Source organism: Lepus europaeus, chromosome 16, assembly GCF_033115175.1.
Source record: "Lepus europaeus isolate LE1 chromosome 16, mLepTim1.pri, whole genome shotgun sequence".
Lineage (NCBI taxonomy): Eukaryota > Metazoa > Chordata > Mammalia > Lagomorpha > Leporidae > Lepus > Lepus europaeus.
The window spans coordinates 64,123,386-64,136,168 of record NC_084842.1 but is presented as its reverse complement, the minus strand read 5'-3'; the positions used below and the strand labels follow the sequence as shown (position 1 = coordinate 64,136,168).

The following is a 12,783-nucleotide window of genomic DNA, read 5'->3' as shown; positions in this document are numbered from 1 at the left end:
CCTTAAGGAGCACAAGGTCCAACCCCCTTCGGTTTTGCAGGACTACTTCCGAGAGGGAGGTCAGGGACTCCTTTAATGCCCTAACTGATTGTTCAAGGGCGCGTAGGTCATCATTCATGGCCTGATGCAGGGACAAGTAATGGTCTGTACGTATTACAGCGGTAGTGCCTGTTGCTATTCCAGCTGTGATGCCGCCCAGACCCAGGAGCGTGGCCAGTGTCAGAGAGAAAGGCTCCCGCTTGGCCCGATGTAGGGGCGACTCAAAGAACTGGAGAACTGACTCGTCAGAATGGTACGTTATACGGGGCCAGACCTGTACTAATACACAGTAGTCTCGAGTTTGTTTAAAAACCCCGGCATGCACACATGGGGTCAGTCCAGTTCTACAAGCCCAGTAAGTTCCATTAGGTGCCGGCAAATAGTAATTTCCTGGAAAAACCGACACGGAGTCACTACATAGCTGGAATTTGGGGGGTATTGTCCCTATACAGAGGCCTTGTCCTTCAACCTGGGTCAGGGTCAGTTGGTGGTCGTTTCCTTGACAGAGGACTGGGGGTGAAGAGACATTTTTTATATTTGAGAGGTTATAAGGTAGAGCAATGCCCTCATAATAAGGAGGGCGAGGACTGAGGCACAGCCAGCAGTTCTGGGCCCTGGAAGGGTCCGTATAGTTGAGGGCCTGGTAGGCCCCTCTTATTAGGTTTAAGAGACGGTCTCCCGTGCCCGGCAATGGAGCAGGAGATGAGTTAGGACTCACGGTTGCCCTTGGCCTCAGGGAGGGTGGAGAGGTCGGGGGTTGGCCCTGGGATCTCGGGGGTGTAACCTTAGACACAGGCCTCTGATCCACCAACACTAGGTTGGGGCCTATAGACTGGGGGAGAGCTTCCTCTCTAAGTTGGATTTTAAATAGGAACCCGGGATCGCTACCAGAAACATAAAACCTCAACCCCCAAGTCCTTCCCAGTTGCCAGTCGGCGATGCTGGCCTTCTTCCCCTGTTCTGTGAAGGTAATGTTTAGGGGCACACAGAGTGGTTGTTTGGAACAGGGCCCTAGCCCTGTTCTTAGGGCTACACAATTTTCCCCTGTGGGGGTGAAATTACGACCTACAGAGATCCAACTGTCTCGGGAAAACGGCCTCCAGTAGGCTGCTCCAGTGGTTTCACATCCCCAGGCCTTACAGTAGAAGGATTCTGGCCCCCCCCACCGCCACTTATCTTCCGCAGACCTGCCATCCCTGGGGCACACGTAAAACTCAGATTGTCGGAGATAGCATCTAAATTGTGGATTCCTGCACCCGGGGTTATTTGCATTGGTTAAGTGCACGCCCCCTCCCGGTCCCGGGCTCCATAGGGCTATCTGATCATGAGACATGCTAGGGATATCCCAGGTGTCTAGTCCTGCAACCAATTGACAGACATCTGGGTGTAAGGAGGGCCACCATGTCCCAGAAGGGGCCACGTGGGTAACGGACCACACGACATCATTGGTGGCAGATTTCACCTGCCACGTGAGCCTTTTTGGGGCGTGGGGGCTGGCCACAATCGGGGTAAGGAAAATCAAAAGTATTATAAGCACTAAACAGTCTTTAAGAGTCTTATCTTGAGTGGGTTTTGAGTGCGTTGTGCCTTCCATACTGTCCGGTCAGCGGGGCAGTCGTCCTGAGTTTTATCCTCCTCCGGTAGGGCTCGCTTCACATGGGACGCGTGAACCCAGGCGGCAATTCCGTCGACTTTTACCGCGGTGGGGGTTGTCAGCAGAACGGTGTAAGGGCCCTTCCAACGCGGCTCGAGGGTTTTGGACTGATGTCTGCGGATGTAGACGGAGTCTCCAATCTAGAACGGGTGAGGCACCACCGGACACTTGGACTGATATACTGCAGCCAGAGGCTTCCAGACTTGTCTCTGGATCAGCTGCAGAGCTTTCAGTCGGGTCTGCAGGCTGGGGGAAGTGGCATAAGAGTCAATACTAGGTCCTAGTAAATCGGCAATTGGGGGAGGCCCTCCGTAGAGTATTTCATATGGAGTTAACCCGAAGACAGAAGGGGTGTTACGAGCCCTAAACAAGGCCATTGGTAGTAACTTGACCCAGTCTCTAGTGCCAGTCTCCATTATTAATTTAGTTAAGGTCTCTTTTATGGTTCGGTTCATACGTTCTACCTGTCCTGAACTCTGGGGTCTATATGCACAATGTAATTTCCAATCAATCCCCAGTACCTTGGCCACCAACTGACTTACCCGGGAGACAAAAGCTGGCCCATTGTCGGACCCCAATACCTTGGGAAGGCCAAACCGCGGGAAGATTTCTTCAAAAATTTTCTTGACGACCACCTGTGCCGTCTCCTTCTTTACCGGGAAAGCTTCAGTCCAGCCAGAAAAGGTGTCTACAAACACTAATAGATATTTAACCCCATACCTGCCGGGGCGAATCTCAGTGAAATCAATTTCCCAGTTTGTTCCGGGCCTGGTCCCGCGCACTCTCGCCCCTTCCGGCATCTTAAGGCGTTTTGGATTTACCTTTGCGCATGGGACACAAGATTCTGTTACCTGTTTGACCAATGTGTCCAATCCTATTATGAAGTGGGTCTGCTCCTCTCTTTTTAACAAGGTTTTTAGCTTTTTGTATCCTAAATGAGTCCATCGGTGAAGGTCACTCACTATGTCTCTGGCCACTTTTTTTGGCAGGACTATCTTGTTCTGAATTCTCCAAGCCTTCTCCTGTTCGTCATACCTTCCCCCTAACCTTTGGATGGCGTTTACGTCTCCATCCGAATATGTCCACCCGCCTTGGTCAGGAGAGGTAGGGGAAGTTTTGGAAGATCGTACTGTTAGTATTGGTTCTTTTAGGGCAACTGTCTTGGCCACCTCATCCGCCATTCAATTGCCTTTTGCTACCGGGTCCTCGCCCTTCTGATGGCCTGGGCAATGGATGATGCTCAGCCTCTTTGGGAGGTGGAGGGCTTGTAGGAGGTTGAGGATCTCCTGTTTGTTTTTAATGTCTTTTCCTCCTGAAGTCAGTAACCCCCTTCTACGATATATCTCCCCGTGGATATGGGCCGTGGCAAACGCGTAACGGCTGTCGGTGTAGATATTTACCTTCTTTCCCTCGGCCGCCCGGAGAGCCTGGGTTAGTGCCACGAGTTCGGCCCTTTGAGCTGAAGTCCCTGGTGTTAGGGCCGAGGCCCAGATAACAGTCTTCCCGTCCACCACCGCTGCCCCCGCCCTTCTCTCACCTTGGTGTAGGAAGCTGCTCCCATCAGTGTACCAGGTATGCTCCGCGTCTGACATGGGCAGGTCTGTTAAATCTTCTCGGGTTCCATGCGCTTCAGCCAGCACTTGGTGACAGTCATGACTGACCTGCGACTCAGTTCCGGGCTTCGGGAGCAGGGTGGCAGGATTGAGCAAGGCAGGAGTCCCAAAATGAATCTTCTCAGGGTTGAGTAGCACGGTTTGATAATGGGTAATTCTGGCGTTAGATAACCACCTGTCCGGGGGCTGGCGGATGATAGTCTCTATGGCATGGGGCGCCACTATGGTCAGGGGCTGGCCCAAAGTTAACTTGTCCGAGTCTCTTACCAGGACAGCCACTGCCGCAATCATGCGGAGACAGGGCGGCCATCCGGTAGCAACATTGTCCAGTTTTTTTGAAAAATATGCTACAGGTCTCCTCCATGGTCCCAGCCTCTGGGTTAGGACTCCTTTCGCTATGCCCCCATTTTCATCCACGTACAAGGTGAACGGTTTGACCGGGTCGGGAAGGCTCAGCGCTGGGGCTTCCAGTAGGGCCCGCTTGATCTTATCAAATGCTAACTGCTGTTCCTGGCCCCATATGAAAGGGGAATTTGCTCTCGTGAGGGGGTAGAGAGAGGCCGCCATTTCAGCAAATCCCGGTATCCAGAGGCGGCAGAAGCCGGCACTACCCAGGAACTCCCTGAGTTGGCGGGCGTTCTTAGGTGGTGGGATGAGTGCCACGGCTTGCTTACGCCCTTCCGTAAGCCACCTCCGGCCTCCCTCCAGTACATATCCCAGGTAGGTTACACGTCGGGTGCAGAGTTGAGCCTTCTTTGCAGAGGCCCTGTATCCCAACTCACCCAGTTTTTGGAGCAGAGCCTCGGTTCCTTTGATGCAGCTCTGTTCTGTCTCTGCTGCCAGCAGTAGGTCGTCCACATACTGTAATAAGATCAGCTCTGGATGGCTTACCCGGAAGTCCGCCAAGTCCTGGTGGAGTGCCTCATCAAACAGCGTGGGAGAATTTTTGAATCCCTGGGGGAGCCTGGTCCAAGTCAGTTGTCCCGAAAATCCGGTTTCGGGGTCCTTCCATTCGAAGGCGAATATGGGCTGACTCTGTGGGCTCAGCCTCAGGCAGAAGAAGGCATCCTTTAAATCAAGAACTGAGTACCAGGCATGGCTTGGAGGCAAGGTACTGAGTAGATGATAAGGGTTAGGGACCGTGGGGTGAATGTCCTCAGCCCTACGATTTACTTCCCTCAGATCTTGTACAGGCCTGTAATCATTAGAGCCGGGCTTTTTGACCGGTAGCAGGGGAGTGTTCCAAGGTGACTGGCAAGGCTTTAATATGCCCAGCTGTAGCAATCTTTGTATGTGGGGCCGGATCCCGTCCTTAGCTTCCTTAGCCATGGGGTATTGGCGGATAGACACGGGAGTAGCCGCGGGCTTCAGAGTCACTATCAGCGGGGGCCGCCTAACAGCCAGTCCTACCCCTGCCGTTTCTGCCCAGGCTGTGGGAAACTTAGCAAGCCACTCGGGACTGTTCCGGGGGGTTGGAGGGCTTTCGTGAAGGCGATGCTCGTCCTCCAGCCAGAGAGTTAGCACGTGGAGGGGTTGGCCTGTAGGGCCGATCACCGTAGCCCCTTTGTCTTGAAAGTGGATCTGCGCCCCGACTTTCGAGAGGAGGTCCCTCCCCAACAAGGGATAGGGGCAATCCGGCACCAGCAAAAAGGAGTGGGTCACCTGCCCCGTGGACAGGTGGACCTTACGCTCCGTTGTCCACCGATATAATTTTCCTCCAGTGGCTCCCTGTACCCAAGATGTCTTGGAACTTAACGGCCCCTCAGCGCTGGTAAGAACTGAATGTTGGGCCCCAGTGTCGACCAGGAACGTGACCGGTCGGCCTCCCACTTTAAGGGTTACCCGGGGCTCAGGGGGAGGCTCCTGGCCCTGACTCCCCTAAGCTTCATCCTCGAGTGGCAGTACCGGGGCGGGTCTTCTTCGGCCCCCCCGTTGTTTCTTGTTGGGACAATCTTTTGCCCAATGTCCCCTCTCCTTGCAGTAGGCGCATTGGTCATGCTCCACTCGCAGTCTACGCCGGTCTCCCGGGTCCCTGCCTTGTCTAGGCCTGGCCTGTTCTGACCCTGCAACTACGGTGGCCAAGATTTTACTTAATTCCTTATTTCGTTTCCTGTCCCTCTGGTCTTGTCTGCTCTCCTGTTCCCTGCGTATTCTTTCTTCCCTCTCCTCCTGCGTTTCTCTTTTATTGAAAATTTTTTCTGCCTCTTTTACCAAATCCGGCAGGGTGTAGCCCTGTAATCCCTCCAGCCTCTGTAATTTAACTCAAATGTCCGGTGCCGATTGTCCAATGAAGGACATTATTACCTCAGCTTGCCGGTCGGGGGCCTGAGGGTCGAAGGGTGTGTACATTCGATATCCTTCCATTAATCTTTCTAAAAATCCTGCCGGGGTCTCCTCACTTCCCTGCATAATAGCACGTACCTTAGCCAAATTAGTGGGGCGCCTCCCGGCCCCTCTGAGACCTGTCAGGAGAATCTGGCAATAGAGACGGAGATGTTCCCTACCAGCCGCCGTGTTGAAATCCCAGTCCCGGTGAGTTAGTGGGAACGCCGCATCGATTTCGTTGGGCAACAGAGTGGGCCGGCCATCGTTTCCTGGCACATTTTTGCGGGCCTCCAGGAAGACTCGCTGCCTCTCCTCGGTGGTGAGAAGCGTTTGTAAAAGCTGCTGACAGTCATCCCAAGCGGGCTGATGGGTTAGTAAGATAGATTCAATTAGCCCCGTCAGGGCCTGGGGGTCTTGGGAAAACGGGGGGTTATGAGTTTTCCAGTTATACAAGTCAGAGGCTGAGAAGGGCCAATACTGGATCTGGCCGGCCACCGAACGGAGGGGCAGGGCATGAGACGACCAGGTGTCCTCCATCCCTCTGCCTCGCTCGCGGCGCAGCCGCAAGCGGTGACTCAATGTCGGTGAAGATGGTTCTGCGGGAGGCAGAACCTCCTCTTCTTGTATGGTCGAATCTGGGGACGGGGCTGAGGGAGCCGGCCCCTCAGGAGCGGGGCGAGCGTATGGGGGCGGGGGTTCTAACAACAACAGATCCTCCTGTCCTCCCTGTAGGACAGGGGGGTTTTGGGATTTTGCTTTTGAAAGTTCCTCCAGTGGGTAAAGTGAGGATACCGGGGAAGGGTCCTCCGGCTTAGCAGGCGCGGGGAGGGCTGAGGGTACCGGGGAAGGGTCCTCCGGCTTGGCAGGCGCGGGGAGGGCAGAGGGCAGGTGGGGAGGAAGGGGGATTAAGGGTGTCGTCGGGGGAGGAGGAGGAGGCTTAGGTTGAGATTTCCCCTCCGCGGATGGAGTCGGTGAGAGGAAGGGCTTAACCCACACAGGAGGGTTCCGAACCAAGTCCTCCCAGACGGTGATATAGGGTAGCTGGTCAGGGAGCCCCTGTGGTCCGGTTTGACAAACACGATCTTTCACCTGCGAGATAACATTTGGGTTAAAGGTTCCATCCTCCGGCCACCCGGCCCCGTGAGTAGGCCACTCTGTGGAACTGAGAGTGACCCATTTTTTCTTCTTGATTTCCACCGAAAGACTGCGTGCACGCTCCTGGACCTCTTTCCAATGACCTAAAGTGAGGCTCAACGGGGTGGTTAATTGCTGCCCCATGGCCAGGGAAGGATGGAAGAAGACGAAATAAAGACCAAGAAACACAGATACACACAAGACAAACAATACAAGTCGCGCGACTACAGACCGGCGTAAAAGTGAAACTAATAATTCAGATGGGAGCGGCCGGCTGGCCAGGCTCTCCCCGGGAAGGAGAAAGACGTGGTCTCTCTCTCCTTCCCCCAGACCACCGATGGAGCGTCCTCCACGGTAAGACCAGGGATCTTAGGACACGTCTGTCTCCCCCACTGGTCCGATACAGATACAGGTCCTGTACAGGCACAATCTCAGAAGGCGCCGCTAATCGAGACAAACACACGTCACGACACTTACACAGAGAGGGGGATTGCCTTACCTCCGGCTGGCCTTTTGAGGGCTTGAGTCGTGGGTCGTTCTGTCTCGGTGGGACCTCCAAATGAAGGACCCCAATCCCCGCCGGGCCCTTTAGATTGCGACCCCAGACTCAAAAATCCTCAGACCAGACGATGCAAATACAAGAGGTGGCTTTATTTCACGAGCGCTCGCGGACGCCGTCTCCAGACCCAACTCAACGGGAGGCAGGAGAGAGGCGTGCGTAGTAGTGTCTGGGGGGCGCTTATATACCTGGGAGATAGCAGAAGCGGGTGATACAGAAGCGGAAAAAAGCGTGGTTACAGGGTTTCAATAAGACAATGGGGTGGGGGCATGCAGAAAATACCTTGCATACTTTTGCTGGGTGCGGTTGGGTGCTTCCCATGCCTTTATCTGGCAAATTGGTTATCTCAAACCACCCGCAGCTGCCTGCCCTTGACTTATGGTTTCGGCCCAATTTCCAGGGAATGTTTTACTAGCGCTCCCTAAGATGGTGCTGGGGTAGTTAAAATGGCGTGACCATTGTCAGGGTTGTTCAGTACTACTGGAACATTACCTTTAGCTGTGGATACTACTACAGCAGGGAATCTTAGAAGATTCAAGTACTAAACCTAGAATTTAACTGGAATATAGATTTTAATGAGGTATTTAAAGAATTATATTAAGAACTTATTTGGACTCTGGCCATGGAAATCCTTAAAGCCAAGTAGAAGAAGCAGTTTCAATGTTATTCTGCAGGCACTGAGGATTTACTAGTAGATTGATCTGACAGCAGTCTGTCAAATGGACTAGAAATGTTTGCTAATGGGTGGAGAAACAACAGTGAAAAGACTATTGGCAGATTACAGACCAGTACTTCTTAAAACCTCGCTGTGGAAGTGAAATCCTTGGGGACCTTGTTACAAGTCATATTCTGATGCAGTGAATTAGACTGGAGCCCTAGAAACTCCATTTATATCAAACACACGGACAGTCCATTTACTGCTGGTCCAGAACAGGTGATTGTGCGTGTGTGTGCGTGTGTGTAGGGGAGGGAGAAAGAGAGGGAAAGAGAGAGAAGGAGAGATAATATCCGTAACATTTTAAATGTACACACACACAGTGGTTGTCAACATGGGTTACTTTTGTCCTCTGAATAATGTTTGGCAATGCACAGATACATTTTTAGATTGTGCAAATGGGGAGTGGGAGTTGATACCAACACCTTCTACCAGTACAGGCCAACAGTGACACTTGAAGGTCGGAGATGGTATTAAATGTTCTAAAATGCATATATAGTGCCTACAACAAAAAAGAACCATTTAACCAAAATATTGGTGAGTGGAGACATTGCACTAAAATCATAACACTTATAGAAACTCACTAATGTACTATCCTCAGCAAAATGTTCAAAATGCATGCATAATTAAGAAATTCTTTATTATTTCATGTGGATAGGAAGGTATGATAGAGCTAGAGAAGGGAAAAAAATCTACCAACTCTAATGTATGTGCAGTTAAGTACTAAAGAAAATACAATGCTTTTTTCCTGAATGACCTCAGATCAACATTAATAGTTATGTTGCACATATTTCTCTCCCAGTGTTTAGTTTGCTTTCTGTTACTTTAGCAAAAATATCCAAAAGGAGCTTCTTGGGAAAGCAAATATTTAGGGATCAGAATTAGTCCCATAGTCGGTGTCTGTTGAGGCTGGTTATGGCAAGTAGAGAGAGACTACATTATGGTGGGCAGGAAGAAGAAAAACACCGACCCTTTCTTGAGAGAACCACCTTCCAAGGGTATGTTCTCAATAAAGACCTCCAACCAGAAGCATCTCTCAAATGCCAAGTCTCCACCCTTAGTCCATCAGTCATTAATATTAAGGCATCAGTTTAAAACATCTATCTGCATGAGTTTAGGGAAGTCCTCTGGTTTGCTTTATCATTCCTTATTCATTTCTTTCAAGTCACTGCAAGGCTTCACATTATTTTAAATTGAGATTCCCTTCACCAACAAATAGATTGGCATTTATATCTACCATAGCTTCTGATTTCCTATCTTCAGGAAAACATTTCCACTTGTTATTCCAGCCTACCCATTTCTACATTTACTCTAATTATTACAATTAATTAGAAAATGTTATTCTTCTCTCTGTTATTATTCCCTGCCCTCCTCTTGTTACATAAATTTTGTGGCAAACACAGGGCAATGATTGTAACTGTTTAAAGCCAAAATTAGTAATGCAGTTTCCCACCAGTTTTAGCACTTTGTTCCAAAGTGTTCATATATGATCATTTCTGTTCAATAGCACTTAATTTGGAGCATTCTAAAGAAGTCTCTGTGAAAGTCACTGCACTCTGTGGATTCTGTTGTTGAGCCTCTGAATATAGATTTTAATCTCCTATTCCAAGAATCCTTATTACATTAGAAAAAAATAAATCCCTATTTGCTTAATCACATAGGGTCATGTTCTCTAGTTTTTGTAGCACAAAGCAATTTAATAGATGTGTCTTTCCCTTCTACCTTCTTAGAATCTGTGGTCCCTCAGTTTTCATCTACTATGCACTATTGTCAATCATTTCCTCTTCAGTATTACCTTCTCAAACTGGTAAACTAACTCCCTTTTCTTCTACCTTCAACTGACATAACAAACCAAAAAATATGTATTTATACTTCTACATATAAAAGATACATATTCAGGATAAAGTTTGAAGGAGAATTCTGTGTTCACCACAGTTTCACAATAAATGGAAAGAATGCTTAACTACCTCTCCATATCATGTTTTTTTTTTTTTTCTTTTTTGCTTCTGAATTGAATACAGGCTTATCCAAATTTCCATGCTTTTACTTTTCAGTTTAAAACTCCGTAGTGTAACAGCCTAATCATTGCATAAGGAAGAAACAGAATGTAAAATACGTTCTTGTTTCTCTTTCCTTATTAAAAATGTTATTTAAAAAATGGCTGCAGCCTCCAAAGTACATTTTCAAGTTCCTTCTATGGACTTAATCACACACCTCCTTCCACAAACATCTATAAAAATTCTGATACTGTGAATGAAAGAGGAAGTTTAAATTCTTCTCATTTGAATTCCATTGTCAAATCTACTTTTGAAAAATCTGTCTTTTGGACTTTCTTTCAGCACAATTTAAAATTACACAACAATGCTTAGGTGATTGGGAAGGCATTTTCAGAATGCCAGTGGTAAATCTGAAACATTTTCTCAGATCTAAAATAGAATAGCAAGCCCTCCTCTCCCCTGTTGAGAAGCTTACTAATTCAAGATTTGTGCAAACTCTCACAGATGCTGATGCTCCCATGGGAGACTGAGCTAGTGCTGGTACCTTTTTACTGTGGCACCTCACATAATTAAGAAAATTACAGTTATGCTCCTTTTTCCCAGACAAGGAGCAAAAACTATCCTTGGATTCTTTCCAAAGGTAAATGGGAAATAAATCTCTCCTTGCTTTTTTCTGTTTAAGAACATATATATATATATATATATATATATATATATATATATACAGGCATTACATTTTCAGTACTGATTAACAGACTAGTGGGATAAGTTTAATTTAATTTATGTCTGATACCCCTTTAGAATGATGTGATGGTGGTTATACTAACATATTCCACCCAAGCCGAGGTTTAAAATATTTATCAGTGCAATTCATGGAGGTAGGAGGCAAGAATAAAGGTGAGACTAAATTCCTAGTACATCTGATTGTGGAGGGTCTAGTGAACCAGGAAAGTTCCTAGATAAGGGCCATGCAACTCCCCAGCTCTACTCAGAGAGGCAAATAGCCTCACTGGTGAAATTGTCGAACTGCAAGAAAATTCACCCTAAGAAGCTGTAATTAGAAGTATATACCTTGTATTATAGTCCACGTTAAAGCAATCAGCCTCTGGCTGTCGTACCTGCTGCTCCCCTGCAGCACGTTCAATAAATCCAGCTTTGCTCACTTTATCTTACTAATCTGCTGAATACTCTGAGGCCCCTGGAGGCTGTGTTTAATCAGCTCTTCCCCAGACACTCTGATGTCATAAACGAGACTTCTGTGATCACTTGGAGCCAACCTCCAACATGTAGTGCAATATGCTGTTACAGCTCATCTGAGTGAATCCACACACACCACTGGCTCCTTGATCAGTCTCAACATTTCATTTCTCTTCTATCTGCAGTCTTCAGCAAACTGTTTGTCTATCCAGGAGCAACTGACAGTTCCTGGCCAGGAAAACTCCCCAGTGGAATCTGAAGGCCCTTGTGCATGGACACCTAGTACATCCCTCAGGGATAATGACTATGCTTGTCTATATTCCACCTTTCCAGGCTCTCTTCATCCTTCACATAGGAAAAAAGCCTACAGTCCACCCCCCTGCCCCCACCCCAACCCCTGTTTCAGCTAATGGCCAAGTTCACAATTTTCCCTAGACTGAAAGCTTTGATGCTTCCAGAGTAAGTAAAATTTTTGCCCCTAATCTCAGACCTGGATTGGCTACTCAGCCTCAGAGACCTTCCTACCTAAGAGGGAAGAACCAGGCTTTCTTCCAGCTGAAGAAGTGTTGTTGGTTGCCCCCTCAGTAGGTGAAATGTCCCATTGAAGTGAAAATCCACTTATATTGAATTTCCCTTTTCCAGTGGGATGTGTATATCTTTCTTCTAACAACTTCTACCCACTCTTTATTCAGAAGAGATATTGCCACAAAGCTTCAACTATCTTCACTTGTCACTGTTCTTGTCAGTTTTGTTATGTATTTTTGTTCTTGAGTATTATGCCTATTGCTTGTCAGAATTCTACATAACACAATTTACAGCGAGATAATATCGGCATTAGTGCATTGAGATGATGACTCACACACATAAGTCTAAGTTTAACAATGGACTCCAGGTGAAGTTGGGTTAAGAACCACTTCTGGCCGGCACCGCGGCTCAATAGGCTAATCCTCCGCCTTGCGGCGCTGGCACACCGGGTTCTAATCCCGGTCGGGGCACTGGATTCTGTCCCGGTTGCCCCTCTTTCCAGGCCAGCTCTCTGCTGTGGCCCGGGAGTGCAGTGGAGGATGGCCCAAGTCCTTGGGCCCTGCACCCCATGGGAGACCAGGAGAAGCACCTGGCTCCTGCCTTTGGATCAGCGTGGTGCACCGGCCACAGCGCGCCGGCCGTGGCGGCCATTGGAGGGTGTACCAACAGCAAAGGAAGACCCTTCTCTCTCTCTCTCTCTCTCTCTCTCTGTCCACTCTGCCTGTCAAAAAATAAAAAATAAAAAGAATCACTTCTTTTTAATTTTTTTTTACTTTTATTTAGCAAATATAAATTTCCAAAGTACAGCTTATGGATTACAATGGCTTCCCCCCACCATAACTTCCCTCCCACCCGCAACCCTCCCAACTCCCACTCTCTCTCCCATTCCATTCACATCAAGATTCATTTTCAATTATCTTTATATATAGAAGATCAATTTAGTATATATTAAGTAAAGATTTCAACAGTTTGCACCCACACAGAACATAAAGTGTAAAATACTGTTTGAGTACTAGTTATAGAAT

General features: G+C 48.4%; 1 protein-coding gene across 1 annotated transcript; it reads right to left on the bottom strand.

Moving 5' to 3' along the window:
• Positions 1 to 1,575: 1,575 nt before the first annotated feature.
• On the bottom strand, positions 1,576 to 2,874 carry LOC133775094 (uncharacterized). Its single transcript, XM_062213170.1, is given in 1 exon segment — positions 1,576 to 2,874. A coding segment is annotated over 1 exon segment (1,299 nt).
• Between the last annotated feature and the right edge of the window lie 9,909 nt (positions 2,875 to 12,783).